At 44.9% G+C, this 14864-nt stretch overlaps 1 protein-coding gene across 3 annotated transcripts in view; it reads right to left on the bottom strand.

Annotated features, from left to right (window-relative positions):
* Positions 1-8781, bottom strand: part of TRIM67 (tripartite motif containing 67) — a gene marked incomplete at its 5' end in the record, with an annotated part of 33738 nt that extends 24957 nt beyond the window's left edge. For all 3 annotated transcript variants that reach the window (XM_079330732.1, XM_079330731.1, XM_079330733.1), the window contains 2 exons: positions 2524-2619; positions 7849-8781. In XM_079330732.1, the coding sequence (XP_079186858.1) occupies positions 2524-2619; positions 7849-8781 (1029 nt within the window). The remainder of the gene's footprint in view (positions 1-2523; positions 2620-7848) is intronic.
* Positions 8782-14864: the final 6083 nt, after the last annotated feature.

Here is a 14864-nt window from a genome sequence, read left to right as displayed (position 1 = left end):
ACGCATCAAATGGGGTGTTTGGAGACATGCCTCCTTCGAATGAGAAAGTATGAAATTGTTACAGCAGATGGGAAAATGGGAAAATCAGATCATGACAGCTACAAGGAGAAGCAAGGAAGCAACAGGAGCAATGAGGAACAGGCAGAATCTGAAAAGAAAAGACCAAGAGATATAAACGTGACCTCAGAGAAGAGAAAGGCAGGGAAAAAAGGGGGAAACAACAGATCTGGAAAGCAGGGAAAAGAGAAGTATATTATGAATTTGCAAACTGCCCCAGGTAAGATAAAAGCATGGTTCCTGCTAGCTCTGGCAAACTCAGAGAGGAGATAGAGTGTGGATGGCTGTCTGGTCTGCCATGCACTGAGAAAGGATAATAAAATGTGCATATTGCTTGCTCCTTTGTGTAAAAGTATTACTAAAATACATTTTTGCTGAAGGGTAATTGTCCATATGCAAGTGTGGCAACCATCCTAAGATTTCTGCTGTAAATAACCTGCTCTGAGATGTGTGTCTGCTTATAAACCTATGCACAAAGGCTTCATCTGTTCCTCCACAAAATAACAGTACAACTGTTTTTTGTCCAAATGTCAAAAGGCACAGATTGGCTCATGACACCTCTAAACCCCTTCCCCTTTAAGAGTGTGGCTGTACCAAAGCTGACTACCAGGAGCATTCCCCGCTACGTGCTGCCATCAAAGGCTGCTCCAACATTGCATGAGAGTGAATTTGTCACGGGAGAAACCACTCTAGGGAGGTCCTTAAGGGTTAAAGTGTGTGGGTGATCATCTTGAAGCCATGCCCCAGCCTTGTTTTACTCAGGAATATAACATGCAGCTGATCAGTCTTGCTGTTTAGGTTTGCTGAAAATCGACGTTTCACTCAGGCTCAGGATGAAGACTGGCTCAACACAAGGGTCAGATTCAATTTGTGCCCAGACTTGGCTAAATGTTAGAGGACTGCTGGATATAATTTCCTTTTCTGAGCTCTTCTCCAGCATTTTAAGCAATGAGCAGCATCAAATAAATGGCTTGGTCTTTTGATCCAACTGTAGCAGCTCCCTTATGCAGAGCAATTTGGCAGTGATTTTATTGAAACACATTAAAGGATTTTACAGCATAGTCATAAATAGTCATAATGGGCCACTTCTAGGTTTCAGGAGGGAAAAATACATTTGTAATGGAGCTAGATGACTCAAGAAAGATTGGTGTTAGACTGCTGTTTTGGATGGGTTATCCCATTCTAAAATAGCTGTTCATACCTATAGGAAGAAGTGCTCTCTAGAGGTGCCTGTCTTTTCTCCTAGGACACTGAAAAAAGTCTAAATGAACTGACTAGCTGAGCTACATAACTGTTAAATGGGTAAGTCAGCTGAGAGAAACCTCACACTATAGCCAAAATACAGCACATTACAGGTGCCAGTCAGTGGCTTTGCACTGGTTTCTCTCAGTTAAATGTCCTTTAATTTCACCAGTTTCTCATTTTGGTGTGTTCCCTTCCCTGTGGCCATGGAAGACTGTGAGGGTGGGTAGTTAGGCTGCCCCAAGGCAAACCAAGAGCTTCGCAGCTCTTGTGCTGCTAATTCATCCTCTGGGGTTTTAAGTGGAATACTTTAATGAATAAATGATAAACTTTTTGAACTTCTGCTTTGGTTTCCTGCTACAAACCAGAGCAGGACTTGTTGATGAAAGATGAGCAGAGTGGGCTGCTGAAGAGCAGATGAAGCATATCCCATGGCTGCAGAGCATTGCTGCAGCAGAAAACCAGTGTCCCCTCCTGGACACTGTGCAGCTCCAACTACAGTGGAACATTTCCAGGTACACTCCAGAGGGTGAGAAGGACCTTGTGGATCATCTGACCTCCAGCAGAGAGGAGTCTAAATTTGATTGAAATTAAGGCTTGTTTCATTTTGGGTTTGTGCCCTCAATTACTGCACTCACTATGAGCCCTTGTTCTGACTATTAAATCTGGACAATTACAGGCATGAAAATAACTTACGCTCCAATAAATGACACATTGATTTAACAGCAGTTACTCTGGGTTTTTTTAGTAGAATATTCCTGTATTTTTGAGTATGTGTAAGTCATTCCTACAAGTACTCCATTAGGCAGGTTGACTGGATTTTTTGCAGAAATTAGTGCATTTTTAGAAAATGTAAGATGAAAAGCTAGCAGTAAATTTTGAATGTGTTAAAATGAGATCATCCTCAATGCCAAATTCAAGCAATTGTAGCCAGGGAGGAGCCTACAAGCATGGCTAATGTATTAAACCAAACACTAATGAACACAGCTCAGATGTCCAGTATTGAGTATCAGCTTTTTGCAACAAACAGCAAACAATCTAGAAGCTAAGAGAGGCTTGCAGGCATTACTTGATGAATAATTTTTACCTAGCAAATCCATTCAGGAAAGGTCAGATGATTCCCGGAAAGATGAGAACAGCACAGGAGACAAAGTCATCAAATAAATTATTCACTTTGTTCCATTGATTACCGTATTATCAAAACAGATAATATTCTACAATTACCTGGATCTGCTGCAATAAATTTTTCAGCTGAACCAAAAATTCTTTAGCTTCCTTTGCTTTATCTGAAACACCATTTAAAGCCTGAGACAACTGTGCCTGCAAGGGAGAAAAAAGGAGGAGAAAAAAGAAAAAGTTAGTGATAAAATGCAAATGTTTTTCTTAGTAATCCTTGGATTTGATGATTAATAATGTGCTAAAATACACGTGTTACATGTATTCCTAATTCCACAAAGTGTTTGTGCTAGAAAAGAATAGTTAAGACTTTTACTGTAACCAGATTTAATGAGGGTGAAATATGCATGTGGGGGCAGTCAAGTATTGTGTCTGCACGTTCCACTTTATTGCAGCAGCTTGGTAAGTCAAAACACCTTTTTGTAAGACAGCTACCCACACGTATAAGGAGGCTGTAGTCTTACACTTACACAGTAGCATCTGTCATGCTGAAAAATCCCCAAGTGCTTTCCAAAATGACACTTCCTTTTCATCCAAGTCTGAAATCTTTATCAATGTGGTAGATCCTATCAAACCTGATAAATACTATGACTTTAAAGACAAATCTGCCTTCTCAGATTTCGTACTAATGTCCCTTTGGGGCTCCAGTTTCCCATGCTCCAACTCAACAAATGTTTCTGCAAAAGTTGGAAAAAACCCGTCCTTTAACTTTTGATCAGTAAGGCACATAGAACATGTCTTTTTGAAGTCCACACTCTAGGCCTAGCCTTCCCTTTCTTCAGCTAACAGCTGAGATGTCTAAGCTGAACCAGAGGATTGTGGATGAACTTTGATGACAGGATGGAAACAGTGGTTTTGCTCCTGCCAGACCCAGGGATGCATTCAGGGGTTCCCAGTGCCCTGAGCTGGAGAACTGTGACTGTGAGACTGATTAACTCCAGGTCAACCCCAAATTTGTGCAGGATTTGCTACTCCAAATGAATCCCTGTAAGTCTGTGAGTCCCAACAGGATTCACTAAGTGTACTCAAAGATCTGGCTGATGTCACTGCGAGGTTCTGCACCTGGGATGGAGCAGCTCTGGATGTATGTAAGACTGGGAACAAGAGGCTGGAAAGTGGCCCCTTGAAAGCACATTAGTGTTAAATTCTAGATGAGAATATGCTTTACAAAATTATTTAATAAAAAATGTAAAGGGAAGACACATTACCGTGGCTATTTCTCAATATTTGAATCTTTACTATTTTCCTACACAAAGCCTTGCAAATGCACAAAAACCTGAAATGATGGTGTTTGATATTAACACTGTGGGAGGCCACAGAAGCAAACTCCAGGTCCTTGAAAGAGTCTCTGTCTTCTGCCAGATCAGTCAATCAGGACTTGAGGTCAGGTCGCACAGGCTGATTATGTTTGCCAAAGTTTGAATCCCACCCTTATTGACCATACTTTCTGCTCCACTCACAGGGCAAATCTGAGCATTTGATTTGTCAAGACGACACAGAGCAAGGTGAAAGCAGCACATGACAAAACACCTAGGGTATGAGCAAGAAATAAATAAGCAGCAGAATCATTATATTCTCTGCCATTGACTGTCCTGACCAAATAGTCCCAAGGAGGGAAGAGTTCTTTTCTTTCAAATCAAAATCAATGGATGGTCCTGACAAAAGTAAAACTTCCACTTTCCCAACATCTGCCCCAGCTCTCAAATCACCTCAAAGTGCATTTCACCAGATCAGAAGAGACAAAAGCATTATGTGGGCATCACAGCAGCTGTAGAAAACCACCACAGATGAACTGTAAGCAGCACATACACCAATGGCAATCAGCACAGTGACTCCTGGCACACTCCCATCACAGAGAGCTGCAACAAAAACTCACCCATGTCACTGTCTAAAGGGCTCATAAGCAAATCGATCTGTTCATTAAAACCTGTGGTTGCATTAACTCAACTGCAGCATGAAGCTGAGTGGAAGGCCAGATTTCCATTTGTGAAGCCCATTTAGAGATAATAGCTTTGTTTTTCCAAGCATTTGTAAAAGATACCTTGCAAGTCAGAGGAATTTAGTCATGCACTTCTCATTAAAATCAAGTGGAGTTACATGACTAAGTCCTCAGTAAACCAACCAAGCCATTAAAATGCCCTGAACGACCAGAACAATCTTTCATACTGCAAAAATACTTATTGTAAGCTGAACTGGATGTAACAAGCTCCATTGACTGGGACAATTAATATCTCCTGACAAACAGTATTCCACCTGGTGTTATCTTAATTTTAATATCTGGTCTTTAAACCAAAGATGTGAGGGCTGGAGATGGATACCAAATTTCTCCTTCCAGCAATTACAGGAACATAGAGATTACAAGGGTAAGTAATTAAACACAGATGAGCAGGGAAGACCTCTGATTTCAGAAAATGAACTGGATGATGGACATGCACCTTTTCAACCAAACAGTTCATGCTCATTTAGCCTGCCTTCCCTCCATCTCTCTTTAGCAGCAGATTGGCTATTGATTAGATAAGCTTGTCCTGGCGTTGAATTCTCATAAAGACCACATGTTTTTGGGAACACAAGTCTTTAGGTCAGGAAATAAAAGCAGGAATGTGGACTCCTACACTTGCCTGCAACTCCCTGCCTGCCTGCCCTCCACAGACCTATCCAGCTGTGGGTGTTTTTAGCATCTTGGTACACATGTATGGTTAACCCTTTAGAATGGGCAGAGCTGAAATGTGTCTCCCATCATTCCTCATATTCACAGGTCTGAAGTCCTACCCAAATGTGATTACAGTACCACTGTACTTGCTAAGAAGACATAAAAGACTAAACTTCAGCAGAAGACTAAGAGTTTATGTTAATGACCTTGAACTGCTGGTCCAGATGCACTTTTTAGGCAAGTGAATATAATGTAGTCCAGCTAAACCAGCGGATTTTCATGGATTTGTGCCATTGGAGCCTTGTTGCTATTTCACACCAATTTTACTTTCTCTGTAAGAGAAGTTACACAGAGCAGTGCAATGGGGAGCCTGCACCACTAACAGGGGCCAACCAGTCCAGCATAGCTTTGGTATCAGCTGAGGGTTAGTGCACATTTCTTTGCATGGTCTGCCCTGCCTGGACAAGGTTATACCCTCTGTGTCACTGGATAAGGGCCAGACAAAGGAGGAGCCAAAGGGCTAACACAAACAAACAAAAAAAAAAACAAAGGGCATCTTGGTCTAGGAACAAACCTTTCAGCTGCCTCTACCAGGTATGCCTGGAGCATCAGGAGAGAACACATAAACCTTAAATTACATTCAGCATACCAGTCAGTGTAAGTAATTTATGGTTTGGCCAAAATAACTGCAGGTAATAAACTTGTAGAAATTGCTGTATCAGAGAACTATTTCTAAGCAGAAGTATCCAATTCCAAAACAATTTATCTGAATGAATGTGAGCTGATGATTTAGGCTGCCTGGCTATACAGCTCCATTATATTTATTTTGTGCAAAGCACATTTTTCTGGAAAATGTAATATTCACAAGAGCATAATTTCAGAAGCTCCAGATTACTTAATTTTGAGAGTTTCTTTCCACTAGAATTTTGACATTGGTTGAATATGCAAATCAAGGGGAAAATCATGTTCTGTGATACCTCAGTCACAGAAAAAAATGCAGTAAAAATACAAGCCAAAAGGGTTTTTTTCAATATTTCACAGTAGGAAAGAGAGAAAATTACTGATTCTGAACTTTGATTACACTGGACTGTGATGTTCCAAAAGGCATCAAACAGTTTTAACTCAAGGTGGATCATAATACATCACAAGCTGGTCTCTCATGCTTTCCAAAACATTAGCCACATTTGAACTGTGAACTCAGACCCTGCTCATCAAAACAATTCTGTTCAGAAGTGGATTCTGACACTGGGATATGAACAGCAGCTCCAAATGTTTAATCTTCTGCTTCTGGGCCAAGAGAACTTCTCTGCACAAACGCTTCTTGTGTTAGGGACTAATGATGGCTGAGCTGCTGGCAGAACATCCAAACTCCTCCAGAAGAAGTTTGTCTTTCTTCTTGCATGGGTAAACAATGCACATGACCCCAAGGGGCATCTTCTTTGGATCTTAAAATAGAAAGTCAGTTTTTTGCCTTGTCAATTACCTTAGCCTATCTTGTGCTCAGCCACTCCAAGATCGAGGGATGATGACACCAGTCTGGATTTTGACCTTTCCTGCACTGTCTGAAAGGATCCCTCTGTGCTTTCTTTACTGCTAACTGCAGGTAGAGAGTAAAAAGAAGGGAATCCTGCAGCCAGCAGAGCTGATCAAGCGCTCTTTGCATAGCTGTGGGAGAAGTCCTTTATCTCCAGGACAGCAGGAAGCTCCAAAGGATTGTCCTCAACTCTTAGGTATTGAAGTCCCCTCTGTACATTCATATAATATTAACTAATCAATTTCCACCACCCTCAGCAAGAAAGAACTAACTTCATACACATTTTCAACTTCTAAGGCCACATCTTGCTCTTTATTCACATGGTTGCAAAGCCTTATTTTTGGCAAGGAAAGCATGACCGAGTGACCCACCGGCTCTACCAGACTTCACTAAACCCCTGTGTAGCCAAGTGAATGGCTCTGATATCAGAGAGGGATAGGGAGCATCACTTGCAGAGAAGCATGAATCAGACAGTGATGATGTGTGAATCATAAAAAGCTTTACTTGTCCCTAGTCCTCATCTACAATTCCTTATTTATCTTTGTGTCATGAAAGCCCCTCCAGCCATTACTCCTGGTTTCTTTGAGAATGGAGTGGGAGGAGACCTTTTTACAGCCCAGGAGAACACCCAGTGTCCATGATCATGTGTAGCATGCTTGCTTGTCTAAAAACATTTGGGTGGCTGTGGGCCACTCTCCTTCATAGACATACGTTGTGGAAACTTACACTGAATCCTGGATGAAAGGGGAGTGGTGAAAAGAAAGAGGAACCACCCTGTCTCTACACAGGTAGCTGCTGCCACTGCGACAGCATGGGAAGGAAGGCTGAGGACAGGATGGCCAAGGACCCTGTGGAAGGTGAACAAGCTAGTGAGACGGACTTGCTAATTCCAGCTATCTGCCTGAGACCTGGTTGAATCTCATGGCCAAGGTGATGCCAACATGAGAAGGAGTTTGGGTTTTCCAACTCTGAGCAGAGGCTGTGGGGTCAGTGGGAAGTCAGGAGGGGCCAAAAACCTAAGAGTGCCATTCCGAAGAGAGAAAAGTCTGAGAGGATGGTGGTCACGAAAAACCTCATGTCTCACAAACTGCAACCCACCGTGGGGGCACTGGGATGAACCAGCCCCAGCGCTGAGCATCACCCCAGCTCTGGGCATCACCGCAGCTCCCAGGCGGCTCTCGGGACTGACCTTGTGCTGCTTCCACATGGCTCCCAGGGCCTTCACGTCGTGCTTGTTGTGCCTGCCCTCCTCCAGGCACTGGTAGCAGACGGGGCTGCGGCAGCTCACGCAGTACATACTGTAGTTCTCCAGGTCGTGCTCGGCGCACGTCGGCAGCTTGCGGCCGCCGCCCGCCCCCTTCGCGCCGTCCGCGCCGCCGCCGGGGGCGCCCGGGTGAGCGGGCGGCGGGGCCAGGCGGTGCTTGGCGAAGGGCCCGCGGGCCGGGTGGCAGCGGAGCTGGCATGCGGCGCAGTACAGCACCTCGCACTGCTCGCACAGCACGGCGGCGGGCTCGGGCGGGCTGCGGTCGCACAGCTGGCACTTGGCGGCGGCGGCGGCGGCGGCGCGGCCCTGCTGGTAGCGCTGCACGATGGCCTCCAGCAGCCGGTTGCGCTGGAAGCCGCGCAGCCCGCGCTGGTCCAGGGACGCGCTCCGGTGGCACTGCGGGCAGGTGAGCGAGGAGCTGGCGGGGCCGGCGCCCCGCGGAGCCGCCGCCGCCCCCGGGGGCGCGGGCACCAGCGGCAGCACCCGCACGCCGTTGGGGGACTTGAGGCTGGGGGTGTAGGAGCCGTAGCCGCTGTCGGTCTCGCTGTGCAGGCTCAGCTTGTCCGCGTGGTCCCCGCCACCGCCGCCGCCCGCCGCGCTCTCCGAGTCCAGGCAGGCGGCGGAGCCCGCGGCCGCTCCGGGTCCCGCTCCCGGCCCCGCTCCCGGCCCCGCTCCCGGAGCGGCGGCGGGCGGCGCGGGGCCCCGCGGGTGGAGCAGGGGCGGCAGGTGCTGCTCGCTCTCCGGGGTCTGCACGGCGATGGTGCGGGCGCAGGGCAGGCAGACATTGTGCGAGCAGGGCAGGATGATGGGCTCCCGGAACAGCGAGCCGCACACCGGGCACTTCAGCTCCTCTTCCATGGCCGCGGCGCGGCTTTGTGCCGGGGCTCCTCAGGCTGCCCCCATGCCCCGCGGAGCCCCCTCCGCCGGCTCCCCGCGGGCCGGGAGCGCCGCGGGCGGTTCAGCACCCGGCGCGGGCAGACAGCTCCGCACGGCCGGGCAGCGCCGGGGCAGCGCCCAAAGGCCGCCCGCCCGCCGGCCGGGCGCGGGCAGGCACCGCCGGGGGACTGCTCCAGCCCCGCTGGCATAGAGAATAATATATGGGGAAGGGAGGCGGGGGCGGAGGCTGGGCAGGGGTAGGAAGGGGCGGGAAGAGCCCTTTTCCAGCAAATAAAGTGGTCGCTCTCTCTACGGCTGGGAAAGGCTAAAACATTTTTTAAAGGGTCTCTACACAGCGATGTCTTCGTATCTTTAAATAAAGCCATTGTTTGGCTAGCAGATTGAACGCAGGCGGGGTTTCGTTATCTCTAGTAGCCCTCTCTCCCGTCACCGAATTTAAGGAGGATGCTCACCAACAAATTAAGCTCGTGCCTCTCCTTCTCACGGCTCTCACCATGTTGGAGCACAACCGAGATGCACAAAATGTCAGGCACTGACAGAGGGAGGGATGAGAAAGGGGTTAAAAGGCAAGCACGAACCCCAGCTACGAGCGCTGTGGCTGGCAGGAGCGGCGGAGCGCAGCGAGCGGGGGACGTGCCACATCGCCCCAGCTCCCAGCCCTGTGACCCCAACAGGAATCTGCTGCGAAGATAAATCAGGGATGACAGCCGAGAGTTTATGAACTGAAAATAAGCACCCTTAGAAGAAAGAGACCAGCAGTGGGAAATCCCTCATCTGTTTTGTTTACATACGCCTAGCGTGGATGTAGCACTTATTTCATAGTGAGGAGATTATATGTAAGAGTGATTTCACTGATTTTTATTATTGCTATTCATCTATCTTCTTTAACAGCCACTTAACCATATTAAGCTCAAATCCATAAGCAGATCCTAATTTTTTGTTTGTTGTAAGATGCAAAGTGGTCTTTTCAAAACAGCTATTAAAAAATGAGGAACTAAGTGCTATCGAATGAAAAGGAAAAAAAAAAAAGAAAATAGAAGAAGAGATAACGTATTAAAACCATTGACTCTCATCATCATGTTTCTCAGTAAATGACAAGGGGTTTTGTGACACTGGTTAGGAAAGGGTTTTCTAGTTTCAGGGTTTGCTTTTGGCAGATTATTAAAACTGTTGATGCACAGAAAAGGAGGAATGGGGTCAGAGAGTAGGAATACATTAAAGCTTCAATTTTTTTCAGTCTTTCCTCTCTGCAGCTCCTTTTTGTATCTCACCGAGCCACTCTCTTGACAAGCTGAGGGGAAAAAATCCCCGAGGGGTTTAAAGCTTTGCAGTTCCCCATTTCAGGGTGAAAAGCAGCAGGTTTGACCTCTGGCACATAGTAGAAACAGCCGTGACCCACATAAACCTGCCTGTCATCTGGCTAGGTATCTTCTTCTTCTTGGTGCTAACCTCTGTGCTGAGATTGAGAATTTCAAGACTGATTGTGTGTTTGGGGCTACCTCCAACCGGAAAAATCAGTACTGCAAGAAGTGTTCTGAAACACGCTGATTTCACAGCTACCTTATGCTACTACATAGTAAGAAAAACCCGTGGGTGAAATACTGTTATCTTCATAGCTGCTGTTCTCTGCTCTACCATCTGTCAGCAGCAGGAGTGGATGTACTCTAACGATTTCTTGCAGACCTATAGGGGAATCCAAGCCACAGATTTCAAGTCTATGTTGGAAGCCATAATCCTAAAGAAAATTACGAAGGCACGGTAGCTTTTTCATGGGGTTTTGCCTTCTTTATTTACCTGTCCTGTATGGAAGGTGACAGTGATCATACCGTGCATAATACTAGCAGCAGGTCTGAGACATGAGAGAAAAAATGAACAGACAGGTAAATGGTAGGAATGCACAGGTATGAACACCAAACCTGCTGCTTTTTAGCTGGAGCTTGCAATTTCCAGAGTTCTAATACACTGAATTGTACATATCCATTTCCAATCCTACTCTAGAATTTATGTAAAATCCTAGAATCATTACACTTGACATGGGAAATGGCAAGAAAGAAACCATGCCAGAAGCACATTCTCTTTCAAACACAACTTTTCTTCTCTCCACAAACCTGACTTGACTTGAGAGCATATCACTATAGCAGGTGACATTTGAAATGGAGATTAAAAAGGTGATCTGTTCTTCTCTCTTCTGTGGTGTGACTTTTAGATCATTCAGGGCCTTTTTTACCCTACTGAGTGAGTCTGAAATGTTAATGCCCAAGAGAGCTATGGCTTTGAGAGTAGGTACACTTGTTTACCTGCCCTAGTGGTCCCAGAACAGCCCTTGTTGCCACGGAGTGGTAGAGTTTCAGTGCAGAAACCTTCATCCCCATGGCACCAGAGACTGCTGCTGCAAGTAGCACCTACTTTAACAATATTCAGTGATCTGATGAGTTTAAGTTGCTGAGTGCAGATTCTTCTCCCTATGAAAAATATTTCTCTATATAACTGTGCTGCTGCTGATGGAAGTGAACAGTCAAAACATCACTGTAACCCTTACTACTCAAGGGTCAGAATGGAAACTAGTATAAAAGTAGAAAAACATCACTGTGCTTTAGCAGATTGACCTTGGAAATCCTTACTCTTGATGAGGAACAGATCCCACCAAGATGATTCCTGCAATTTTAATGGAACTACTCATAAAGAACTGTTTGGTCTGAGCCTGAAAAATATCAGCCTTTACTATGTTTTGTAATCAAGGCATTATTATAATTACTATGATCCCTATGATTTTTCATCTTTTTATGTTCAAATGAGTCTTTAATCTGTTAGAGCTGTAGCAGTATATGGATAACCTAGAGACCCTATACTGGCATTCCTAGCTTTGATCTTCATTTTAATACTTCAGTATACTTGTATCATCTCCTTAAACTATTTACCCTTTGTAAGAACTTATTAGCATCTTTTATATCCCCCCAAAGGGAAAAAAAATAGTCAACGAGGTTTATTTATAGATTTACATTTTTTAAAAAACATAAGGCAAGTTGTGGTACAATTCTGCAGTAAGGAGAGATTTGATTAATCTTTTTGCCTCTCTTGCTTTATTGCTTATGCCTTCTCATTCTGCTTGTTGTGACATTTTTTTGACTTCCCATTCCTTTTCTTGTAGTTTTTTATATTTTATATTGCCCTCCCAAATTAACCCATTTCCAGATAGTTTTCCTTCTTTCTTTTCCCATTTTTTCCCCTTCAATAGCTGTCCACCAAGGTCACTTTGCTTTATTCAGTTTTCTCCTTTTACCACTGCTGTTTCTCCAAGGGGAATTTTTTGATTCCAGTATTCCAACACCGCTTCCGCTAATGGGCATCACTCCAAGTGCACATCCTCTCATCTGAAGGGCAACAGGGGAGAAAAAGGATCTTATCTCCACAGGTTCTTGTTCCACTGCAAGGAGGAGAACAGAGAAACAGTTCACAAGAGCAGAGGAGATAAAATGCGCTTGGGCTGAAGCCAGCAGCTTGTGTGGCACTGTGAGCTGAAGAGATTCACTGCCTCCTTAAAAATGCAGGTGCTCAATTACCAGCAGAGGATGCCCTCAGCAACCACAGTGGACAACACAGCTGCACCTGCTGGTCATCTCTGGATTTTAGGCTTAATTCTAACGGGTGACTGTACACCCCACACACCTTGGCATTGCTCCTATGCAGAGTGAAAAGCACAGCACAGTGTGATCTCTCCTGTCCACTTATTCTTTGTCATGTTCTTTACCCAGACTCCTCTTCCCAGCATTTGCACTGCATGTTCTGAGGGCTGATGTGGCAATGAGGCAAAGGAAGGTTGGTTTCCACTGTGGAAGGAAAAGCTGATCTACATGATCCATGGGTCAGGGAGCTTTGGGAATGGCAGCTGTGCTTCTTGGTTTTGTATATTTGTGAGAGGAATGTTACATTTGTCTTTACAAACAAATTGTAAATCTGTTGGTAGGTAAAGTTAGCACCTATAGATAAAAGAAACAATGGGAGGGATTACACTGATTGATGAATGGAAAAAGAGATTTGCCTTTACAAACAAACTGTAGGTTTGCTGGTAAATAAAATTGGGTAACAGAAGATGAAAGAAGCAACGGGGAGGGGGAAAACTGAATTCTACAAGAATTAAAAATTAAAAGGGAGGGTTATACATTAGAGGGGAATGTCAGGTGTCAGGCGTTCCGGGAAGTCTGTGCCTCTCGAGTACCTCAGCCAATGGGGAAAGAGAGAGGGAAAAGTGGTCGGGAAATTAGGATAAAAAGGGAGGCTGCGTCCTCCAAAAATTTGAGAGATCCCAGGGGAATGCCCCATGGCCTCTCTCTTTATTCCAATAAAGCAAAAAGGACTCCTCTGTCTCCTTTTTGGACATAAACCTCTGGTGCTTGTGGGTTAATTTCCTTTACATTTGTATTAGGTACATTATGTTGGTGTAAGAGTTTTGAAATTGATTTGTTCTGTGTTGTTTTGGTTGGGTTTTTTTTGGGTTTTTCAAGCATGAATTCAAGTCGCTATTATATTATTTAGGATTTTCAAATATTTGCACATTGATCTGCTCATGAAAGGAAGGATGGCAAAGCTTGGCAGCAGCCCAAAAGAGTGCCACAGAAGCATGGCTGCTGATAACAAGCTTATCTGTTGGCTAGCAGAAGACTGTATCTGTAATAGAAATGCAGCTACATACTGAATTTTCTCTGTCAGAGGAGTAAATCTGTCATGAAAAATATAATTCACAGCTAAGGACAATTCCATACAATGGAATTTTATTCAGAATGTCTGCTGAGTATATGCTTGTTATAATGGTTAAACAGCAAAATATGGTGCTTGATCCTAAACATTGCTCAACAAATACACTTCTAAATCTATTTCAGCCAAGAATGAAATTCAAAACAGAGGAAAATAGTGCTTTAAACATATATGCCAACAAAAAGTGGTAGGTTGACACAGAAAAATTTCAGTAAGAGGTCAATTTCAATACTTCTTAACAAATCCATATCTAAAAGAAAGCACAAAGGAAGTACAAAAGGCACTAACCTATAATCAGAACTCCTGAAAAATAAGATCTCATGTTTCTGTGATGCTGTAAAAATACATTGGCCTGCAAGACTTTGGAATGACTCCAGGGACATCTTGGCTTTCCTGCTGTGCCAGGAATCCTCTCTTTCTTGCTGTTTTTATGCAGTGGAGTGAGACACTTTTCCTTCAGTGTACAGATCAACTCGCAAGCAGCATCCTCAGGGGTGCTTGCTCTTTTGAGAGGAGAGGATGAGAGCGCTGGACCCTGAGCAGCTGCATGTGAGGGACAGCAGGGAATGGGGCTCTGCTCTGGACATTTCAGAGCACCAAAGGGTTAACATCCTCACAGAGTGACTGCTACACAGCACTCATGTCTCATTTGCTGCCTTTCTAAAAAGTACCTGTGCAAACTTCTCCTAGGGATTATTTGGTTTCAGTGGTATTTCAGCAGAGACTGGGTTAGGGCTCCTCATTTATTCCCTGGGCCAGCTTGAGGAGAGTCATGGGAAGCTGTTCTGGGCTTGCAGTCTGCCTCAACCCTCTGCACCTGTCCTGACAGGGTTCCCTGCTCCCTCAGCTGTTCCTATGGTCATCCCATTCGTGCCTGTAGAGAAAAATTTACATGGCTTTTTAAGAAAGTAGTCAAGATTACATAAAACCCAAACCTATCCCAATATCCTCTTTTGGTAGGAGGGTTGGAAGGGGGAAGAAAGAAGTATTGGCATCATAAGTGTTGTGGAGTGGAAGGGAATAGACAAGAGGGACAAACACCCCCTCAAAACCAAACAAGGAGTGAGTAATCTCAACATTGAAGCACCAGTGCTTCTTAAGGACAAAGGAAGGGCTGGAGGAAAACATATTTGGAAAAGAATCTAGACTGGGCTGGGCATTTGTATATACAACTGCAAAGTGGAGGTAAATTGCCACCATGTGGCAATCTCTTCCCATGTAAAGAAAATACTTCCACAAAGGGGGTAGTGAAGTTTTGTCCCTGAAAGGGTGGGCAGAGTTCTATCAAGAGG

This window comes from Erithacus rubecula (genome assembly GCF_903797595.1).
Source record: "Erithacus rubecula genome assembly, chromosome: 2".
Lineage (NCBI taxonomy): Eukaryota > Metazoa > Chordata > Aves > Passeriformes > Muscicapidae > Erithacus > Erithacus rubecula.
The sequence above is the reverse complement of the archived record's forward strand: the minus strand, read 5'-3'. Positions and strand labels throughout refer to the sequence as shown.